The 23,816-nt window shown below is 41.7% G+C and overlaps 1 protein-coding gene across 2 annotated transcripts in view; it reads right to left on the bottom strand.

Annotated features, from left to right (window-relative positions):
- Positions 1-2,521: 2,521 nt before the first annotated feature.
- The window catches only part of PLCB1 (phospholipase C beta 1), a 361,445-nt gene continuing 340,150 nt past the window's right edge, over positions 2,522-23,816 (bottom strand). Inside the window, exon 32 of one of the 2 annotated variants that reach the window (XM_082050060.1) lies at positions 2,522-5,868. In XM_082050060.1, coding sequence (XP_081906186.1) covers positions 5,638-5,868 — 231 coding nt within the window. In that variant the 3' untranslated portion in view covers positions 2,522-5,637. The remainder of the gene's footprint in view (positions 5,869-23,816) is intronic. The other variant, XM_082050061.1, reaches the window with a different exon arrangement.

Here is a 23,816-nt window from a genome sequence, read left to right as displayed (position 1 = left end):
CTTTGCAAAGGGAATCATGTCTGGGTGACCACATCTGAAAGTGTCCTCTTGTGAGGGAAAAAAGCCCTCCAAGAGAAGAATATTGTCGTAAGATTCATGGACCTGAGGGTCAGGAGACACTGTGAGATCATCTGGTCTGGCTTGTGCATCATGTTCCTCTTTGCTACATCCACGTTGACCGCATGGCACGAGTAACACAACGTGGCATCTTCCTATGCAGCGCATCATCCACTTTTTCTGTCGGTACCTACAATTAATCACATCTGGTGTGCTTATGCAGAAGGGAAGAAAATAAAAAAGGTTGCGCTCTGTCCCTGACTTGCCTCCAGCATCCATCTGTCAGCTGGTGTGACGCCTTTCCAGCAGCCTCCAGTGGTTTTGCTGTGAAGCCCAACTTTCACCATCAGTCTACAGCCCAGACAGGGCACAGAGCTGGCCTTTCCCTGCACCTTCTGGAAAATGCTGACACAAAACCAGGACACAGCATGTCACACCTGTACCCTCTTTCCCAGCTGAAGGCAAGGCACCTGCCCTGCTTGCCGCTCCTGCCATTGGTAGATTACATCAATGCAGTGATATTTACCAACTAAACTTCATCTTACCCAAGAACTGAACGAAGTTTGATTTACTCCCTGCCCTCCTCCTCGCCTTTTTTCTTTTTAAATGATTTGATCCCCTATTACACAGGCTGTAATCACTTACCTGAACAGGCCAATTATCCCACCGCAGCTCAGTAACACTAATTATGTTACAGTTCTTGGCAATGGAAGTTGACAAGCTCTCCTGCTCATTAGCCAGGCTTCCCCCATTGATACAGCAGTGGGTTTTAAATTTTTTCTCTTCACATTCATCAGGTTGGCTCCTGTTTGTTCCCAATTAGAGCTTGGCTCCTCCAGTGCTACTTAAAGCCCTTTTAACTGCTCCAGTTTGGATCCAGCCAAAACCAATTAGCACCTCTCTCTACACCATGGTGTCCTCACCACGTTTGCAGCCCACCATTCCACAAACCCCAGGCCTTTAAAATTGTATCAGTTATACAGTACTCAAGGTGTTACCTACAATATTTTCTTCTTCAGTATCTGCAAGCAGAACAGTTGCATTTTTCATTTCTTCAGGCCTTTTTCCCTCAGATCATGCTACCCCCATGACACTGATCCTGAGGAACTGCTTCTGCCCTGCTCAGCAAAGTTCCCCAATGCCTACTCCAACATCTCAGTTGGATCCATAGCTTCTCCAGCCCCAGCCTGGAAGCTGTGAAGGAAACAATGTAAGGCTTATGGAGCTGAGGATCAATTACTTGTGCTGGAACTTGGCACTGGCACTAGTTATCAAAGCATTCACTCTGAGGGCAAAATGAAGTCTTTGGTCACCTTACCCAGCTGGTAGTAAGAGACTTCTGCTGCTCTGCTGAGACTGGTTTTCTTCTGGCTGTCACCAGCAGCATTTGCAGAATCCACTTGAAGCTTCCGCAACCCAATGGGCTTGCTTCGTGTATTGTCCGCAGGAGGGCTGCCTGGCCTCTGCGACACCATCTTCCCTTGGTCGGCCTCCAAATCCTTCTCCCACACATCCCAGCCTGTCACCCATTCTCCTCAGCAGCCAAGTCAGTCTCCTGTGTCCCAAGTACAATAAATGCCATGGTCATCTGCTTGGCCGGCTGTGAAAATCCTGCCTCGCTGGGCCCCGCGGGAGACAAGGGTTGTTCCTTGATCGTTCTTCCCATGGCCTCCTGGATTTTTCCCTCTGTGCTCGCCATCACCGTCTCCACCTCATCCTCTTGAAATTCTTGCCACCGTGCCTTTCCCCTGCTGTCTTTCTGTCCTAGTTTTACTCCCCTCTGTCAAATTCACAGGCTGGGCTTCCAGCTGTGATCCTCCCCGCTTGCCTGCTGTTACCGTTGCCGTGTCCATCCCCCTGCGCAGACCCCATTTCCCCACACGTCTCCTGGTGAGCAATTTGACTCTAGCTGCCTTGGAAACTGTTTATTTTAATAGGTGTATCCCTTAATACACTGGATTAATCTACCTGCTTACCTCTTCTCCCAGAGATAATTTTTTACATTGTAAATTCAATAGGGAAAGTCAAAAGCCAGAGGAGTAGATTTATTTTTCAGTGCTCTCAGTGGAAGGCCCCTGCAAAGGTACATTCCACAGCACATATATAATTGCATAGATGATTAGCGCAGCAGCTGGGACAGTGGAAGAGAAGTAAGGCTGCTCTAATTTGTCAAGGTAGTTTACCAGTATGGCTGAAAATCATACAGATTTCCTTATCAGTTCTTGGTGTACTTTTTTGTTTTCCTGCTGTTTCAGAGCACCAGCGAGTACAGGTTTTGCCTAGGAGGGATGGGAGATGCCCGGGCACCTGCAGGTTCTTCTTGTGAACACAAGAGCCTGCAGGGAAAGTCCATTGATTTCTGGTGGTGCTGCCCTTGCCGGGGTGAGGGCAAGGTCTTTGAGGTCAGTAAGGTCTCTTGAGTCAACCGAGGCTTTTCAGTCAATGAACAGAGGAAACAACTGCCTTGTGTTAAGAAATTTTTATTTGTCCTTTGGATCTGTAATGTAAGCACATAAAATTACAAGTGGAAGAAACATCATGCCACAAAATTGCATAGAATTTTTACAAAAATGTGAATTATGCCTCTGAAACAATCATAGCTTGAGGAACCGAAAAATATGTACATGTTAACTGAAATATTTCATCCTACTTCGAAAGCAAATCATCAAGGACTAATCAATCACAGACACTATTAATACAATGTACAAGAGCAACACTGATTTCAAAGAAAGGCAAGCAGTGATGTCCCTTTAGTTATCTTTCAGTGAATGTTTAGCTAATACATGAGCATTAATTAACATAATTATGAACATGTTAAATCTAAAATGTCTGGCCTTCATTAGAATTTTTAAAATTCTGTTTATGCTGCCAAAACCAAGCTATTTTCAGTAGTGTAAAGATATCTGAAGTGCACGACCTAGTTTAATATAGACAGCTCTATTCTATACAGCAGAAAGTCCACGATACAGCATTTCCACACATTCAACACGGAACAAGGCAAATACATAAAAGGCACAAGACTTGCACATCATAAAGACCCTTTTTTCATTATCTTACTCTAGTTCAAGTAATATCAATATTAAATGATATCTGTTTCACTGAAATAGTTTGAACGATGCAAGATGTACAGTATTACACACTACCTTACACCTGCAGAAAGTGGCACTGTACAGATATAAAAAAATGTGAGTACAGGAAATGGTCAAATACAAACTTACTGTAAAATGACTACAGCTGAGAGTATAGTTAACCCAACTGGTATATTTATTTTTTTTAAATATAAATAAAAGGTTAATTAGTATTTGCCCAAGTTTCTTTGAAGCCTGCGGTGAAGTCCTGGCTCCGCTGAAATCCATGAGAATGTAGCGCTGAAAATCAAAGGAGCTAAGATTTTACCGAAAAGCCTGCACTGTACAACGGTTTCTATAACACCATAGTCTTCAGTTTTATTGTCAACACTGCTATCAGTTTATTCTTTTAATAATTTAGACAATATGTCATTTTAACTTTATAAAATGCAGCATTACATCTTGACTCTCTATGCTTTCAATGAGTGATTAAGATGGATTTCAAAGTGCAAAACAAGGATTAGCTGAGGATTCACTTTACCTAGCATTAAGATGAAAGTCAGATTTTTGAATTTCATGTTCACTAATTTCATCATCATAAACCAGAACAGTTTAATCCAAAATATGATCTCCAAACAATGTGCAATTTTTCTTTCTTTCTGCTCTAAGGTTAAAAAAGAAACATGAAAATACTGTTTGTTTTCCAAGATTTGAACTTATATATATACACACCATTATTTAACTGAAAACTTAAGCTTGATTTGTATTTTATTGCTTCAATTTAAATAAAATAAGTTACTTTAAAGTACTAAAATCCTGAGGGAATGGAAGTAAAGTAACTTAACTGTTACGATGTATTAAAATGCCTCCCTATGTAATTGACTTCTTTCTCCGATTGCTTTTTAAATACAAAGTAAGGCCCCGATCTTGCAAATGTGTATGTGAATGCTATTCCCCAGCACAGCTGCACTGAGCCCTGTTGTGTGCAGGAAAAGTCATTTCTGCCAGTTTGCAGGATCAGGCCTCTCAACACAAATCTCTGTCTTTTGAGCCTGTTTATCCTTTGCCCTAAGACGCCTCTTCACGGCGCAGCTGAGGAAAAGGCCTCACTCATTATGCATTGGCTTGGGTACAAATAAGAATCCGTCTGTAACATTTCATAATTCCTATTTCTGTTAGCATGGGAATCCAGAGAATAGCATTTATTTACCTTTTCAAACATCCTGACTTTCACAAAATCTCTCTGTCGTCTGATATAAATTTCTCAACATGTGCTGTTACTTCTCTCATGCATATCATACAGTACACTAACTTTGATTGTTCTTAAGAAGTCAGTTAAATGGATTAATATACAGTTTTAAATAACAGTGACCAGGTTTTTATATTTTGCTTTTAAATTTCAGACCTTAGTAAAACTGAACCTCAGTCTTAAAAATAATGGAAGATTCTGTTAGATTTCAAATACTGTAGTCCTAAACGTTTTATAATCCTATCAAATTCAGTAAGCTTAAAATATGATACTTAAAATCAATACTTTTGAGTCTGCAAAATATATATCAAATTTATACTCTAAAACTACTTTGATTTACAACACTAACACCACAAAAAGAATTGTATGATTCAATGACTATTTTATAGCAGTATAACCCACATATTAGCTTTCATAATGATTCTCTCTACTCACATATCCCTGAAACGTTTAATTTGGCCAAGAGACCACGCCGACTTCAAATAGAAACATGCCGCGTGTGTATACAGACGGATGTGTGTGCACATATAGCTATATATATATTTTTATATATATATATATACGAACATATATGCACTCACACAGTGTAACAAACACAGAGGTACACAGACACCGACAATCTCCAGGCAGAGTTCTTCTCTTTGTTTTCCTCTTGTCCCCACAGTTCCAAGAATTTTCAGCAGCAAATATATTTCTTTCCGTGTGACAAACGTAATATCAAGACAGCAAGCCACCAGTGCTTGCAACGCTAAAAAGGATTAAATGTTTCAGTGCAAATGTAAAATGATGGTACAGCTGTCAAGGTGCAGTTATAAAGAAGGAAACAAATATGATTAAGTACTGTTATAATATTCTCTAGGAGCTGTATTAGTTTGGAGCACTTTGCACTGGCACTTCAAAAGGAAATCTGCACACATTTGTCTCTGTACAATACACTGGTCTTCATTAAACATTCTTAACAGTGAACATGGCCAGAAAATTACCCATTGTAAATTGGCCAAAAAAAAAGAAAGAGGAGAGGATGGTTAACATATTAATTTTCCCATTACAACTGCACTAAGCTTTAGAATACTAATAAGATGAAGAATGAGAATGAAGACCTTTGCACGATACTTTTTATAAAATGTTCCTTTTGGGAAATGTGCACTTGAATGCAGATTCCTCCAGGCTCCCGAAGCGCTTCCACAGCAGCTCACGTCGGGAGAGCGGAGACGGGCAGCTGGGGAGCGCTGCGCCCGGGCGCTCTGATTGCTTCTTGGGCAGTTAAAAAGTAGTATCAAACACTTTTTCTGGATTATCTTCTTCCAATTCCTCTTCACTTTGCAGAGGTTTATGATTTGATTTTCCGCTGTCAGATGCCAGGGAAGAGGGGGCAGAACTGTGGTCTCCATCTTCACTGATTTTCCCTTTCATGGCTTCCTGTACGAACTCCAGAATTTCCAAAGGCAGTCTTTTGAATTTGTCTTGATATTCCTGATCAAGTTCCACCTGCAACTACAACAAAAGAGAAAAGGTGTCTTCAGGGGTATCTAATGCAACCAGTGCTGCACCACACGAGGCAGGGGGGAAATTAATGATGCGTTTTTCCATGATTTAAGAATATATTATTTTCTTTTTCATATTAGAGCCACACATCCAATATGCCTATTAATTTCCATGCAGTCATTTCAAAGCTGAAGGAACATGCAGTCATTTGTGCATAAGGCTGGTGTTGGGTATCACCCTTGGGTACCCAAAACCGTAAAATATATATGAATTTAACTGTGTCGGTGTCCATACTCCCACTGGCCTTCACAAGACCCGTTTCAAGTGCAGTATGGATCACAGATAAGACTTTGAAAGAGCAAAGGCTTTCATTAAGCTTCAGGTAGCTCATCACACATTAATCACACCACAAACATTGCACTGAGAACAATATAATAACTTTCGCCAGATTTCTTGGGTTGGAGAAACCATTAGGAAAAAGTCAGTTGTCAAAGGGAGTCGAAGAGGGAGGGAAAAGAAGTTAAATTGCATTTCTTAGGGCTAGATCATGGAAAGTTACATTATCTGATTAATGCAGTATGTGTCTTGGACATTACTGGGGAAAAAGTGTCATATCATCAACAGGATGCACAAGGCATGCAGAAAGAAATCTGGCTATGAGTCTTCAGGAAGCTGTGGGCCCTTTCCCAGTATTTATTTGTACAGCCTTTGTTTTTAGTGCCCATATTAGGATCTGCACGATCCATTATTTAAAAAAACATTAATGTGCACGAAGGTTTCAACTGAGGACAAAGCCAATTTTTTCACCATGACCAATATAAGCACAGCAGGAAGCAAAAGGGGTGAGTTCCAAAGCCAAATCCACGCCATCCAACCATCCAGCCATCCATCCACCCACCTTCTTAAAAAGAAGGAGTCAGGTTCTGCTAACTGTAGCTGCAGCAGTTTCACAGTAGTTCCTTAGACAATTGTATTTTGAACTGTATTTTTTTCCAGGATGCATAAAGATGCTATGAATTCTGATCCTTCAGCTGTATGCTTGAGTCTATCCTGCCTGGTTTCAAGTCTCCTTCACCCCATTGTGACGGCTCTCAACAAATACCACAAGTTTTCACTTGAACATTAGGGTCTGCACTGCTCTTATCATCCTTGACCTGTCCACAGCATGTGACTTTACCACTACGCTTCCCTCTGAGCCCTTCCAATCCCGTTCCCCATGCTTCTGTCCTGGTTTTCATCCTGCATCTCTGATTTTATTTTTGTGAGGCCTCTTCTCCTTTCTCCTGATGTGCAAATCAACGTCCTTAGCTCACCCGGTCTAGTTCTACATTCCTTAATTAGACAAATTTTGCAGTTTTTCTTCCTCAAGATCTAAGATCTGGCTTTTTCCTGTTGGTTCTCCTGCTAAAGCTCCTTTCCTGCCTTGTTTCTGGCAATTTTCCTGCTGTTCTGACCTCAGTTTCCCACCTTGGTGTCATAGTGCTGACAAGCACTGCGTCTGAGGCACAAACAGTTGCATTAAATACACCCTGCCTCTAAAATAGATATATTTGTATCAACTGTTACAACAATTGCTACCATAACACTCTTCTTTCATGCAGTGATGGTAGCATGGCACTCACGTAGGTCATCTTGCAAATCCAAAGATTATATTCTAGGCAAAGCTCTTCCTTCCATCATGGTGCAATCATGCTTTTGATTACAGTTCACTGCTGAATACCCCCAACTGCTTAAAAAAACAGGAGGGAGGGAGGGGAAGGCAAGTCCTTCTCCTTATTTATGACAGCTACCCAAAGGTGCTATCATGGAGGGAGATTTATGCCAAAAGTGGGACAAAACACCAAGACTTTTCCTGTTCAGGAGCATTTGCAGCTGGGGTCTGGGCTGCTGGTGTGGATCCACGGTGTGTCTGAGCCCCCCATAAAGACAGTTAAAGTTCCTGCAGGGAGACGCAGCTCTGCATACAATAGTTTTTACAAATCAAGGAATCGTGGGAAAGGCTCCAGAGCGCTGGCAGACAAAGCTTTATAAAAGGGTATAAATTTCTTTATCCAGGAGTGTCTGAGCCAGCCATGGGCTGCTGTATTTCTCCACCTCATTAGCATACATAGAATTACTGAATTTGTAAATGTTAGGCACCTCAGTTATAGAAGGAGGTCTGTAAGTTCGAAAGTCTCCTAGCTCTCAACTTCCTTCAGAACCTTGATTTGCTCAATTAGGTTTAAGAGCAATAGAAATATTTGAAATCCCTCAGAAACTGAACATTATCTGAACCCAGCGCAACCATACGCATGTTGTTAGATAGCAATTGTGTCTAATGTTCACCTCCTAAAGTGCCTCCAGTGGGTAATCTCCCTAAGTCGAGCGTTTAATAGAAATGACATGAATCTGGAGCTACCTCTCTCTCTTCTGTGTCTCCAGAGACAGTCTATATAGATATCTAATCATGAGAAGGTTGAAGTTAGTTGAGAAGGAGCAGACAGTAGACAAGGAGGGTTGATTAAAACTGCAAGTGTGTAACAATTAGTTTTCTCTTTGATTTCAAAGGCACCGTCAGTCCCTCCCTTTGCTCGGCTTTGGACGAGCAGCTCCAAGCCCGTTCCCTGAGCCCCAGGCTGTCACACAGGACTCCAGCTGCAATGAGGAGCACAAGGGGTGAGCCGGGGTGCCGCCCCACTGCTGGACCTGCCCCCTCACCGAAGTCTTCCTCAGCCAGCCTGGGGCTTGCAAACCCACAACACTCTCACAGCGCATTGGCCGTATTTCTCCTTAAACCACCAGCCCCAGGCATAACACTGGCAAACAGCTGTGGGTCAAGGTTAAAGAAACAAGTTGCCTGCTTAAAACCAGCTGTTTTTATTTAAAACCCTCTGTATCATTCTGTTAGATAATGATAACCATATTTGGTGGCTTTACAGGGACATTACAGTTCATTCACTAATGCAAAGCTGCCCTCCCGTTAGTAGCGGTGTGTAAAAACCTCTCTTCACAACCAGCACCACCAGACTCTGGCCCTGCGTGGCCTTACCCTTCAGTTTGCTGTCCCCTCGGGTTGTTTCCCATCACAAGTCCACCTACCCCGAGTCGTCTCCTCTCTAGCTACTAAACAAGGTGACCTATACTTGCTTTTAGTATTTTGGAGCCAGACAAGGGGGGAAAAATGAGACTGATGATTAGATGGGCAGATCATTATCTGGACCACTGTTTCCATTAACATATAACAACCTTCTTCCTTCTGTTATCTCACTATTTCTTATAGATCCTCTGTCCTCTCTTTAACCCTCAACCAAAACCTCTTTCTACTGTCACCTCCATGCAGCTTTAGTATCCCACAAGGGGCTGGAAACATTATTTCTTGCTCAGGTAAAGCACACTCCCATGTTCTTTTCTTGCAGGCAATGAGTTAATACTTTCAAATTTGGAGCCATCGTTCCTTGTTTGCAGGGGGGTCCCTGGGGACACGAGGTGAATGTGTGTCGCTCTTGACCCCTGTGCCCTGGACCAACACCACTGCATCCTTCCAATCTCGACTACAACCAACACAGCCCCCAGCCTTAGGGATGGCAGATGAGCGGGGCTTTATAAGACTAAGCCCATGCCCTGGGGAGCAGAGCTCCTGGCAGGCAGGCAGCCGCCCAGCTGATGGGCACGCACTCCCTCTCAATCTGAAGGGTTCTTCGGCATCCTTGGCTACAACTGCTTTCCAAAAAGGGTCATCGTTCAGGGAATGGCCTCGGCAACCCTTCCTTGGAATGTGGGTGGTGAAAATGAATACGGTCATTCAGCTTAAAGCAAGGAAAATACAGTCAGGAAAGGAAACTGATGGTATTATTAAACCTATTTATAGCAATTATGCCTAGCTGTTATTAAACCTACCAAAATAACATAGCATAACATAGTGTTAAAATAGTGCCCATAGCATTAAAAGAAGTTACTGCGATCAATAAAGAATTACAAAAGCAGAAACTGTGGTTTCAGGCTATCCTGATCAAGCCCCTGTAGACTTCTGCATACTTGCAATGTGATCTAATGAACTTCTGTTTCTACCAAGAACAAAAATAAAACGATCACATGAAAAACGCAACATGCTGCCAACACAAGTTACCAGGAGGGCTGAAGTTCACATGGAGTGTTTAGGTTAAAAAAAATGAGAACATTTAAAAATAAAATAAATATGTTAAACCCCTGAACCCTAAATTATTCCACGTTGATGGTGTTTGATATTATCTTGTCCCTGAGCTTAAGCTTCAAATATTGAACTCTTCTCCCTTCTCACAACCTGAAATACATCTCATCCTCTTCCCTGCTGCACAATTTTTTAATTTATTTTTAATTTCAGGATTGTTTTAAGATAACTGTGGAAAAGCAAACAAGCCGAGCTAATGAGGCATAAGAATCTAATAATGAGCTACTAGAAGTTCAAGATGTAGAACAAAGTTAAGAAAGGTTTTGCAGTACCAGTACCTGAACCGTGGGAAGCACAAACACAACCAACAACCAGACCTAGGACTTGAGGTGTCAGGTACAAAGACCTTACCGTGTGCATTAAAAACAACCAGTTGACTAAAATGTGACCCTACCACACACGTAGGAAATTCGGGAATCCAGCTGAGGGCTGGTGCTGTTTGCCAGCATCTTGTGAAATTCTACTGCATCTACCCACAGGCAGCTTCACGGCCTGAAGACACGAGGTGGATCCACAGCTGGTCCATCCGCAGCGCTGCTTCCATCTGACCTCCTCCCCTCGCTTGGGCAGCCCAAGGGAAAGGGAAATTGTGGTGGAAAACACGTCCAACCCACCTCCCTTCCTGCCACAGCGACACCTTTGAAGCTCTTAATGCAAACACTGCTGCTCCTTCCCGTTGTACCTTAAAAGCGCCATTTCGGAAGTTGGGAATGAAAGTGTTTTCCAAACAATTTCCACTCTCTTCCTTCCCCATGCAGCTTGAGACACCACATGTGTGGTCTGCACAGCGGGGTGACCTCGTAGCATCATTCTCCTCATGTCGGAACCCATGCCAGAGCCAGTTCCTTGTCTGATGCAAAACCAACCCACTTCCACACAGACTAGGATTCAGTCCAGCTCTTTTTTTTAATATATTATCAACTCAAAAATAATGGAAGGATCACTACTTAAAAAACACCTAACGAACCAACCTTCAAGCAAAACTCTTTTGATAAAATTATGCATGCAATAAAACTGGTTACACATTTGGTGAAAAAACAAAATACAACACCAAAACGGAATTTTGCTGCATCAAAAACATTCATTATGGCCATATTTGTTTTGATGAAGTGCTTCCATGGCAAAAATTTGATATGACTAAAAATAAACTTTTTCAAGTCACAGATTTTCCATTCCATGTGCAATTTTTCTGTAAGGTCAGTTTTTTGGGTTTGGTATCTCCAACAATATCTGACATTTCCAACAGCAAACTCTTCATTCTCAAGTTTTAAAAAGATTGTAATGATTTTTGAGTTCCAAATCCAAATGTGGAAAAGGTGTAAGATGTGTTACTTCCCCTTGAGGCAGAGGGCAGCAAAATATCAAAATAGTGACTGGGTTTGGTATTTGGTTAATGTATTTATTCACCAGTTGAAGTGTGACACTAATTTGTATCCATAATTACCGTGGCACTACCCACATGTAGTATAATATTTAATACCACAGAAACAGTATATATATAGATATATATTTTTTTTACTAATGAGAAACTCAACTGCATAATTTCCTCTGTGCACTTTCAGCACAATGTATTTTGACAGGAGGCAATAACTGGTGACTACACGATTCATAACAAAAGGGGGACTGCAACCTTTACAGGGTATTTCTGTGTAGCAACGCTCCCATTTTCCTTTTCAGATGTCTTTGGAAACATTTACTTTGTTAGCACCAGTGACACTGATCTTTTCACTGGTCAGTAAAAGCATATTGCAACGCAAACGCTGCTCTGAGATTGTGGCCCCTTTCTCACTCCTCCCCTGTTTCTCTAAATCTGTGAAAGCTCCAAATACTGATTTTTCTTCCTGCAAATGTTTGACCCTAAAGATAATTTTGAATAGAGGATTTGGGGCTTTTAAGACTGCATCAGACAACAAATATGCATAATGTCAGTGACCTCAATTTAGCTTCCAAAATAGCACATAGAGGACTCCCAGATTAAGGGTACAGAGAGCAAGCAAGCTGCTGTTCTGCTCTTTTCATTTTCAGAGCTTACTTAATTAGAAAGCCATTCTGGAGGGATACAGCATTAAAAGACATATGAGTAGCAAGAATTGTTAAAAGCAGACGGGGGCTCAATAACAGGGAGAGGGAAATTGAGGAACAGAGCTCAGGGATCAAGTGATTTATAGACAGCAATTTTTGTTTAATTGGAAACAGAAGGAGTTTGTTTTTAAGAACCATGTTATTCCCTCCACTAAGCAGATTTCTGCTGGGAAGGCAAAGGAGTCACCACTACTCAGTTGTCCTCAGTCCCTCTGAGCACTGGGTTTGAGAAGAACCCGGGACTCTTCTGCAGGACCTTCCCAAAAGTGATATACCCACCTCTGCCATGTGAAGACAGGCCAAAGAAAGCAGCTGAGAAATGGAAAGCTGTTTATCCAGGCCTAGGAAAGGAGTTAACATCTCTACATCTGCAGAGAGCACCTCAACGCTCGCTTTTTCTTTTTCTCCCAGGGACTGCAAGCAAGTGCAAAAAGGAACATGCCACTGTCTTAACATTGGGGCTTAACACAGCTACTTGTAGACAATATAGCTAAGCACGAAATGAAACTGTTCAGGTAGCTGAGGTTTTATCTCACAAGATACTGGAGTGTGGAATCATTAAAGAAAACCTAAGGGCACTCAGTATCAGAGATGGTACAGGGAAAACAGCATCACACAAGGGGAATGACAGTTGGTGTGGGAAATGTGTTTACATTGCCTGGAAAGCTCCAATTAATGATTCCTGTCCTCAGACAAGAACATCTCAGTCTCAGTGCACATCCATCACTGCGTTTTGAAATAACGGTTACTTTTCGGACCATGACAGACCTGAGAAACACCAACGCTGGGACTTTTCACTCTGCCAGCCTCATCCCACACTCTTTTTTTCTCCCAGGTGGAGCTCCCCTAGGTTCTTCACCTGAGGTCGAGCACACCAAGCCGATATTCCCACCCCACAAGGTCTCTGGTGCTACTCCTGAGACCAGGGCTGCTTGCTCAGGATTTGCTGTATTTCTGACTGATCGACTGCTGCCGCCCCTGCTTCTCCATGGCAAAAGGCTGCACTAGTTTAGGTTGATATTAGGAAAAAATTCTTCATGGAAAGGGTTGTTGGGCATCGGAACAGGCTGCCCAGGGAAGTGGTGGAGTCACCACAGAGGGGTTTACAAGGCATTTAGACAAAATTCTTAGTGACATGGTTTAGTGCTAGAGCTAGGTTACATTATGGTTGGACTCTATGATCCTGAGGGTCTCTTCCAACCAACATGAATCTATGATTTCCAGAGAGGTGGTAGATGCCCCATCCCTGGAGACATCCCAGGCCAGGCTGGACAGGGCTCTGAGCAACCTGAGCTGGTGAAGATGTCCCTGCTCATGAGCTTTGAAAGTCCCTTCCAACCCAAACTATGCTATGATTCTATACTCCCCTTTCAACTTCCCCTGACTGTTATCTTCCATGTTTCAGCTTTGTGTCTCTTCCTGTTAAAGCAAAGGTGATTTGCAAATACCTCCCTAATGTACAAGAAGTCCCCATATAAATGAGTCCTTAATATCTGCTGTCTCAAGGCATTAGGCTGTAACCTTAGGGCCTTCATCAACCTGTGTCTCCACCTTTATTAACTGCCACCTCAATTAAACAAATGGGACTGGGAAGAAACCTGGGACCTGGGTTCCTAGATTTTAACACTCTCATAAAGGTACTTATATCTTCTTTCTGCATAGAAAACCAACATCGATTCCAGAAGCTAATTAAAACAAATATTTGTGTGATGAGATGCCCATCAGAATTGCCCAGGTTATATATGTATTATATATACATATGCCTGTATGTACCTCTGCTGAAAACTTTTGAGTTACAGAAGCTCCTTACAGCAAAAGCCTTAACTGGTGATTGTTCCTACTGGCAGCTGTATTATTAGTAGTAGTAATCTCAGATCTTTTGCATTTTCTCTGAAGAGAGAGCTTTTACTGCATTCTGGGGGAGGATTTTCTTCACAATAACTTTGTTTCCTATTTCTTCATCAGTACAGCAGTTTATTCTCATGCAAAGCACTGCTCTGTGCCTTGTAAGCTGTATACTTGGAATCACTCTTCTTTCTGTTGACTACTTTGTGTAATTGTTTCCTTTTGTGGATTAAATGCTTTCTTAAGCTGTCAAGTGTTTTTTTAATGACTCTATAAATACCTGACCTATGCATCTCATGATGCATATGAATAAAGATTATTTGAGCTGGTATGAATGGGAAAAACATCGCCATTCCATGAGTATATATAACATTTTAAGGCTAGATTCTTTCTGCTCTTTTTCATTATGCCTGGAATAAGTTAGCTTCACTGCAAACAACAGAGAATCTGCTCAAGTTTCAATGCAATAAATTCAGAGAAACTCCACTGAGGTCTCATCTATCATCAGATACTGCCCTTAGTTTATTGGGGTGGATCCAGGGTAAATAACTCTAGTGACACGGCTCAGATAGAACTTCTTAACTGGTACTTTTATAAAGCGCTGTCCATATTTTGGATACTCTCTTCAAAACAAACAACTGAAAAATAACCAGTGCATCTATTACCTTCTAATAAGTGATTTTTTTCCACTTCCACGATGCCTCCAAGGCACCCAGTAAACAGGCAGCTGCCTGTCCAACAGCACAGGCCTCAGAAGAGCAACAGTATTGTAACTCTCAGCTCAAAAGGTCATCACCGTCCCTTGGAAACTCCTTTTAAATGACATCTTGAGCTTGTAACAGCTATAATATATTCCAGAAATATTTCAAATCCCGGGTGGACTGAAGGACACAGGACTCTGAGAGCTGTACAGCACCACAGCAACTGAGCAGGATGTCTCCAGGGGGCCCTGGAAACCGTGGGGTCACTTTATGTATCATGTGTATTGCCTAAAAGTGGTGCTGTCCCACAGAGCGAGAGGTTCTGGCTATTTTTGAAAGAGGAGAGAGACAAGGAAATAAAGCTTCAGGTGCTTAATGCCTCCTGTGTGATGGCTCAGGAGCTGATAGAGCACAGATCTGAACAAATCGTGGTGAAACCCGCAGCACAGCTTTTGGATCCTTGCCTAAACTGAACCCTGAATACCATTTAACAAAACGGTTTTCAGTCTCTCACATCCACCTTGCTAATAGATAATTATAGTGTCGCCTGTGTCTGACTCTTGGCAGGACATCTCTAACAGGTCCCATCATTATCACAGAAAATTCCCTTCGAACACAGGGATTTCTTCTCAAATGCCACAACGAAAAGGAAATAAATAATCTATTTCTCTGTCTCTCTCTAGTGGCATCACTGTGCTACTCAATGGAAAAGGAACAGCATCATCCTATGATTAAGTCTGGCACCTCCTTTCACTGCTATACCGCACAATGACCTTCCTGCTCAGCCCAGACTCTCAAGCCGTTTTACCGTAACCAGAGCTCCCACCACGCGCTGAGGTCTGTGTATCCTGAGACAACTTGTTTCTTAAGGTAATGCCCACTATAATCTCCAAGTCATTGGTAACTGTCAGGGAACTGCGTGGAGGTTTAGAAGCAAGCCATCATTAGTTCAAAAAATAATCACACTGATAGAGCCTCATGCTGCGCTTTGAAGTTTACCTTGCACCGACTAAACCTTTTCACATCAGAAAGCCTCTGCAGGACGGAGCCTCACTGAAAAGTCTGCTCGGAAAATTACTGAGCAGTCAGTCCTTCCGTTAATATCCTGTTAAAAATGAATGTTTTTAGACTAGAAAGCAAGCACACTCTGAATAAAGATCAAAGCCTCACAAGTTTCTTTGTAAATCTTTTCAAGTAGTTCAGTTCTGCAATCCCTTGTAACAACGAAGGCTATTCCAAAGTATTTCCTAACTCATTAACAACATGAATCTGCCTTCCTCTTTACTATTAGCAGAGGTGCACATTGACTGTCCCCAAAAGATGAGCCAGTTTAGTGGCCGACCCATTATTTTCTAACGTAACAAGCTAATGAAAAGAATCTATTCAGAACCTAGCAGAAGTTTAACAGCGGAGACAGAGCTACTGACCCCCATCTTCCAGAAATCATGGCTCAGAATTTTGGCCTTTGTACTTCCAAGTGTCAGGAAAGATTTGAGGTTGAGTTTAACAATGACAAAAAGTTGGGACTTGCTTCAAATTTATATATTGATGTATATGTTCATTATTATACAATGAACATCAAATGGAGATGTATCATTGCTACTAAGAACACAGTCTGATACTGTTTATGGCTGCTCTGTGTTTATATATTACTATTATCTTCAAGTCTCTATTTGCACCATTATTTCTTCCATAGATCTACCACTTCTCGTTGTTTTGTGCTGTATTACACAGCGCACATTTTTATTTTCACTTGAGCAGCAAAATCAGTGTGGAATTTTAACTGCAACTCTTAAAAACTTTATAGCCTAATGTAAGAGCGGCACTGCCCAGAGGTTCAACCTAATTAACAATAGCCTGAAGGTTTTTACTTCCCAATACTACGATGAACTTAAAAGGGAAAAACCTCCTTTTCTTGTCTGAACTGCTCTTACTGGATTAAGTAGTACTATGCAATGGGAGGTCAGTGGAGCCATCCTCATGATTAAGTTCAAGGGATTAATATTCAGTTCAGTTGTTTTTTTTATTTAAACTTTTGGTTTTTTTCAAACGTCATATTAATGCTGACTACTGCAAGCTCAGGTGACTCTCTAATGACCCATCAAGTTTAAATGAACCATGCAGAAAACTGTATTTCAGTGATGTTCAGCAAGCATCCACAATGCAAAAATTGACGTATAAGGTAATTTCATAAAGCTTGAGGAAAAACACAAAGCCTGTCCCAGGGCTATGCAGAGTAGCTTGAACTCATGCCTATTAACTTAAGTTCACTTAAGTCTACAAGAAGACAGTGATTGACTTTGATGGGTTTTGGATCTACAGTACCAGCCACCATGGAAGTACAGGCACAAACTAACCAGGTCAAACGAAGGAGCCACTGGCACAAAATGGCATGAAGCACATGCTCCTTCCCAGAGATCTGAGGGTAATCGGAGTCTCCAAGGAGATGTGCAAAAACTGGTTTTCAGAGGTTCAGGATTTTCAACTGTCTTAGCAACTTCAGGAACCGCAAAATATGTCTCTAGGATGAGGTTGTTGCTTAAAATCCAAGCCTGCTTCAAGGGACAGAGATAACAAATCCCCCAGAGAAGGTCAGATGCCATTCTCGCACCCAGACCTTCCTTTCTCTCTTTGCGTACAACCTCATCTGGGTTTCTGTTGAGCACCTGAGCTCCATGAGGAAGGGAAACCTCTGAAGGAGTTTTCCTTTCTTAATGCTTAGTATGGGTGAAGGACTTATCACCTAAGCTCTGTACTATAGTATGCTTTTCATCCTGCCATGCAGTTTGACACCTTAATGTCCTCTTGAACAGATCTCTTAATTATACTGCCAATAGCACAGCTGGGTTTGTGGTCAGACCTGCCTGCTCCCAAGAGAAGGGATTTGCACATTCCCTAGAAGCCAGTAGAGGCCGGAAAATTAGGGGATACCACAACTTAGAACCATGCAGAGAATCAGTTCCTTTGGTTCGTCCCTTCCCCACCGATCTCAGTGGGCCACAGCTCATGGAGGTCCCACTGGGGCCTCATCCAGATCTCAAGCCTACTCCAGGAGGAGTGAGCTCTTCTACTGGCGCCAGTGTGGGCTGGATTTGGTCCCTGGCTTCTCTCCTTCTGCAGCTAATACAGTTCATCCAAGTTTAGTTCACCAGAGGGTCGAGCCTGAACTGAGACGAATTTCATGGAACTTCACTAAGTCCTTTGCTTTTTTCCCACTGAGAGGCATGCCATCAAAATGTGTAACACTATCTCCTTAGAGCTCTAATTTGTTTTTAATCTGATTTCATTTCTGTGTACCACTGTTGGTGGCTTCTATCTTGCAAAAGTTTTGTAACATGCAAAACGTTATTTAAGAAAAAAAAAAATTGGCAGTAGAACAAAACCTCTTTCTGTTATAAGAACTTATCTTTTTAATGCTCCATCAGTGTTTTATTATTACTTTGGTACTTGACATCTTCCGAAAGCATGAAAAAGTTCTTGAGAGGTGTATTCTCTGATGCCAATTCTGATCACGATCTAGTTGAAGATAAGTTTAATGAACACTGGAAAAACAAAGGCCTTTCATAAGTGATCAAGTTATTTGAGGAAGCAAAATACTTTAAAAACATTGGTTGCTTGGTTTAAAGCTCTATCTCAAATATGTGTAGAGAACACATTTTTGTTGGGGATAACAGAAATTTATCCTGCATTTTGGGAGTATTCCAAATGATGGTAGGCACATATCAGAAATGAATGAGATTATTAACTTACAAAACCCCTTTTAGAACGACAACTATAAAATGTCATCTTTTCCCCATCTCATGTAAATGTATTTGGAACTACAGAAATTCAGACAACCATTAGATTTAGTGATGGTGAAGGAATAATTCAGTCGTCTGCTACTCTATGTAACAGTAAAAAGGTTATTCTGAGTTAGTTACAGAAGTTATTCCTAAAAATTTCTTATCACTTATGTTATTTAAACTTTCTTACATATCAATTAGTTTGAAATAATAAGTCTTTAGGCTATCCATTAATTGCAGCACTGTAGACATGATCTGTATTTAAAATTATGCAAGGAAAATTAAGCCAAAGCACCAAGCTGTCTTGGCTAACAAAAAAGGTTTCATCAGCCCTTCGGATAAAGAAGGAGAGATAATGGGGGCACTGAATTCACAGGAGAACTCTTTCTCAGTTTACTGTTCTCTCTCGTCACACGTTAACACCGACTACCGAAGCCACAAGCTGCGATCCGCGTGCTCAATCTGCAGCGTTGCATTGCCAGCGCAGTCATTTTCCAACTGTACGGCACGACTGTTTTCAAACAAAAAAGAAAAGAACTCGGGTGATTCATGCAAAGGAAGGACAGCAACATATCTAACCTGAAGGACAGCTGATTTACAAGATTCTGCAGTGGGATCATTTACAAATGCAAGGTAAATGCGGATGGGGAATTTAAATAGTTTAGTCCCTCTCTTACAAGTCGGAGGGAGGCTGGTTGCACAGGAACATCTGGTCTGTATCAGGACAAGACACCGTTTTCAGTTTCTCCTGCTGGTATGGCTCTAGGCTATCAAAGAAGGCTTCAACCCACTCTTTTAATTCTTGCTGTCTTTGCAGAGCAGATCTTAGGACAATTGAATTTCTCTTGTCTGCTCATCTTTTGCTTCGCTGCTACACTGAAACTACAATGTGGCATTTGTACCATTATAGCTGGTTCACGCTGTCAGGGGCCACATCAGTCAGAGCTGCTGACGGCGGCCGCTTGTCCTCAGCAGCAGCAGCCATGGAAAGTGGGATTATCTTTAAAAGTGCAGCCATTAATTGGTAGGAGGTTTTTGTCAAATCCTCTACGCCTGCGGCATGGATGAGGAGTTGAATATAACATTCAGTGGATTCGAATGGATTTTGGGAATGGTGTCTTCCTGCCATAGAAATTAGAAAAATAGCAGCTGAAATATTCTGTATTGCACAGTGTGCCTGACGGAGCCAATCATACCTGAGAGCGACGCTTCTTTGAAGTCAGACAAACTCACTCTCTCAGTCCTCCCTGCATGTTACAGAGCTGCTCCATCTTGCTGTCTGTGCTTAACTGCACTTTTTAAAAGAAAAGGCAGAGCACCGGACAGTCAACTTTCTGTGTGTAATACAGCTCCTTCAATCCTCAGACAAAAGCAGTTTACACTTGTGTGCACAGAGATGATATCCCCTTTATCATTCTGCTTAGCCACCAGGAGATTTCCTACTGCCAGTATCCTGCACTCGATATGGGACTCTCTTAAAAGACCCTAAAAATGTTCTCTATTATATACATGCTTATCAAAAACGTGCTCTTACTAATATTAATAACGACTACAGGAGGGAAACAAGGGTGAACACTGAGTCAATCCACTCATGATGTGTCTGTGTGCTTGTGGATAGATACACTCACAAAACAGGGGAAAGACAGAAGGCATCTGATTATTTCTAAGTAAATCAAAATAATGACTTCACTGGCATAAACACAGATTCTTGTATAAAAATTCACGTTACTGAAATATTCATACAAAAGACACTTTGTTCAGGAAGAGTAAGTAATAAAAGGGTCTTTGGTGAGACATTTATCAAAGATCTCTTTTTTTTCTGATCTCTAGCGTATTGTAAGAGAGGGACCTGCAGAAAGTCTCAGGGTAATGATAGAACTGGACATGAAACTGGCCATTGTCATGGTGGGCACCTCTAACAGATGATCACACCAGAGAGGTTGGGTGGTGACACTCACTCACCCAGAAAACTTTTCAAACAGGAATACAGCAGGGCACAGTATACTTCAACTTCTTCACAGGCAACATTCTTATTTTACAGAATATATTCGCTTCTTTACTGGGGACTGGATGGGAACACAGACACCTGTTTCACCCAACAGAGCTGGACCTCTGAGAAGGTTCGCTGCTTTTTCACACTATATCAATTCCTGCAGCAGCCAACTGAAAGGATCTTGGCCTATGTAAAATCCTCAAACAGAGTTTATAGCAGTGAACTAAATCTGCTCATGAGGGAGTTGCAACTATTAAAGGGCAGCTGATATTCCAAGAAATTAACCCCAGTCATATTTAAAAAGTCACCAAAAAAGTAAAAAAAAGCCTAGTAATAATTAAAAAAAATGAATTAATTTTCAACCAATTAGTATTTTCAAGTGCGAGCCACAGTAGTGTCAGTCTGAATACAAATGGGAATGAAGGGTCCTCCAGGCCAGGAGATGTTAACATTGACATGGAAGTGGGGAGAAGTTACTGCAGAATTTATTCCATTATGCCATGGAGAGCGTGAGCCCCTGCTCAGAATTACAATGATTCCCCAAGAAAAAGACTGACAGTGAATTACTGTTCCCAGGAGCTTCTACAATTTCCATGCCACTTAGCATTACAGGCTCGTACATCTATCACACCTCAACTTCAGCAGCACCCAAGCTATATGGTATATGGTGTATTACTAAAAAAATGGGGAAGGATTTAATTGCTACCAAGGCCATCAGGCCTGTCATGAACACTGAGATTCCTGAAACCTGGTGTCTGCTGTGAAAGCTGAACCTGCAGAGTTTTCAGCAGAAAGGAGCATTTTAAGAGCAGAAATACTACACTGAGATCTCACTGACCTATATAGCACCCTGCAGAATAAAACTCTGATCCAAACAGGTCCTCTTAAATATACTCATATAAACAATCTCAAGAAGGACCACAGATAAGCTATTCTATGTACTAATAGTTTCTAGAAATACTAACCTTCAGTATCAGCAGTTTGTGAAATACTTTGTCTTATGGGCTTCACGCCGTATGTTTTATTCAGGCATTAACACTCACTTGGTGAAAATAAAGCTGTCAGAATGTGAGCTACCACATGCAATATCATTCCCAAGGGCTATACAGAAATTAAACATGGAGGCTGACATTGCACCACGCAGAATTCTGGTTGCGTATAACAGTTATTAAAAGACTGCCAAAAATCCACGTTTAGAAAGAAATGCCAGCTTGATTCTAGACAACCCCTACATATGGTTGAAGCCCCACTGAAAAACTCTGTCATGCACTTAAGTGTTCATTAGAAACACAGCTTAAAGGATGAGGAAAGCATAGCAACAGCTTTTAGGTCCTACTTTTTAGAGCTCTCATGAACCATCCCTACCCAGCCAAAATGTCCTCGTGGAAAAGCCGTTTTGCACAAAATAAAAAAAGCTGCATGTTCAGACAAGACTTATTAGTCTACATTCTCTTCTTCTGTCTCAAAAGATTTACCTTACGTTTCTGCTGTTGACAAACGTAACCGTTAACTAAACAGAAGTTCCTCCTATAGATGACTAACATTTAATCGCTAGGGGATTCAGACAGTTCCTGAATGAAATTGTAAATTTAGGTCATTTCTCTAGCTGTTATCAGGGCTTAGAAGGATTATATGCCTCTCCTGCATAGAAATATTCTCTAAGGTCATTAGTTTTGTTCAGCCCAAAGCCAGTGGTTTCTTACAAGGGAGCAAGAGCTGAGATCCTCCTTTACGGCCTGCAGGAAAACTCGCCTCTTCCCTCCCGTGCACCCTCCTCCTCCTCTCCAGGTACTTCAGGCTGTTCAAAATGCCTTGCCCTGTGGTTGCAGCAGGGACAGCTTATGGCAGAAAGGGATGCAAGAAAAAAAAAGCTTCCACCCATCATTCTCCTATTTGCTTTGAAGCAAGGGAAACCTCAGGGTGACGGATTCCTTCACCCCAGTTTGGAGATCCCTGCGTACTCAGTGCTAATCCATTTTGTCTCCTAATTTTCATGTGCAAGTAGGGTACACTGAATGGTAATTGCACCATGCACAGCTTCCCCTGATACCATTCCCTTTACACAGTCTATGAGGCTCAAGTCCTGAGAGTAGGACAAGGCAAAGAATCACTCTGGTGGCATTGTAAGTGGTTACATGGCATCACAGAAGGTTCTTCCCTGAGATCTCATCTCCTTCTGAGTGTGCAATTGCCTAGTTCCCCAGCATGCTCCCAAGATATCCTAATTTGACCCAGGCAGGTGATACAAGGTTGGCCTCATTTTGTTCAAAATGTAAGTGATGTATGACAAGAAAAGAGTTAAAACGAGTCCTTCTGGTTTTTCAGGTGTTCACTGAGTTGTTTCAAGGCAGCTCAAATCTATTCTTATCCTCCAGCTTTTTAGGAAAGGAAGACAGATCATCCCTCAGGAAGAGAATCAATATTCTTGTGACACTTAAACACAAACAACAAAGAAATCCCAGTTCCCTAGTGAGCCATTGCCAATTTAGTTTTACCATCCTCAGTAAGTCACTCTTGAATACTGTCAAGGTGCCAACATATTCATAATGGGCTCTACTTTCTTTTGTCACAACTACTTTGCTCAGGAAATGTACACTTTTAGTTGCCTTGTCTGCCTCCAAGAGGAAAACAACATTCATGAAATCAAGGCCCCACCTAGCAGTTTTAACCTCTAACCGTATCACGATTAGAGAACAAAACATTATTTAGTATTGTGTTATTTTTAAGTAGTGTTTGAAAAAATTACCACTTAATTTGCAACAATAGAAACATTAAAATAAACCATAAGCATGTAATGATATGTGTAGATACATGGAAGAATATGTCAGTGTCCATGAGGGCAGAGGTGATTCACAGCAAAAAAACCTGACAAATCAAGTTGTAGTCACCCTTCATAAATCAATGAAACTTACTTTGCATTTGCCTTTCATCAAAGTCTAGAAGTCAATCTGTATTGTGCAAGTCACAGATCAAATGTACAGAGTGGGTTCCCTCTTCCTTGCCAGTACATGTCCATAGAATCATCCATGGTGAGCAGTTAAAAACCAACCAACCAACAACCCCCGGACAGGCTGATAAAACATCCTGGGGGGGAAAGCAGAAGGAACCACCACACGGATGGTGGCCGGGAAGCAAAACAGTGCTCACACCAAACATGTTCCTTCACCACTGCTGAAGGTGCATCGCTGCCAACACTGGTACCAGCACCACACAGACTGGAAGAGGAGCAGCGCCCAAAACCAGCCTTGGCTCTCATCAGGAAGGACTATCAATTACACAACAACACTTAAGACCTTGTGTGGGATGCTGAAAAGCCACAGAAGGATGTTCCATAGCAAGGAGGAGCTGCAGCTTTCTTGAGAAGGCTC

The sequence above is a fragment of the Streptopelia decaocto genome (genome assembly GCF_964273445.1).
Source record: "Streptopelia decaocto genome assembly, chromosome: 3".
NCBI lineage: Eukaryota > Metazoa > Chordata > Aves > Columbiformes > Columbidae > Streptopelia > Streptopelia decaocto.
The sequence above is the reverse complement of the archived record's forward strand: the minus strand, read 5'-3'. Positions and strand labels throughout refer to the sequence as shown.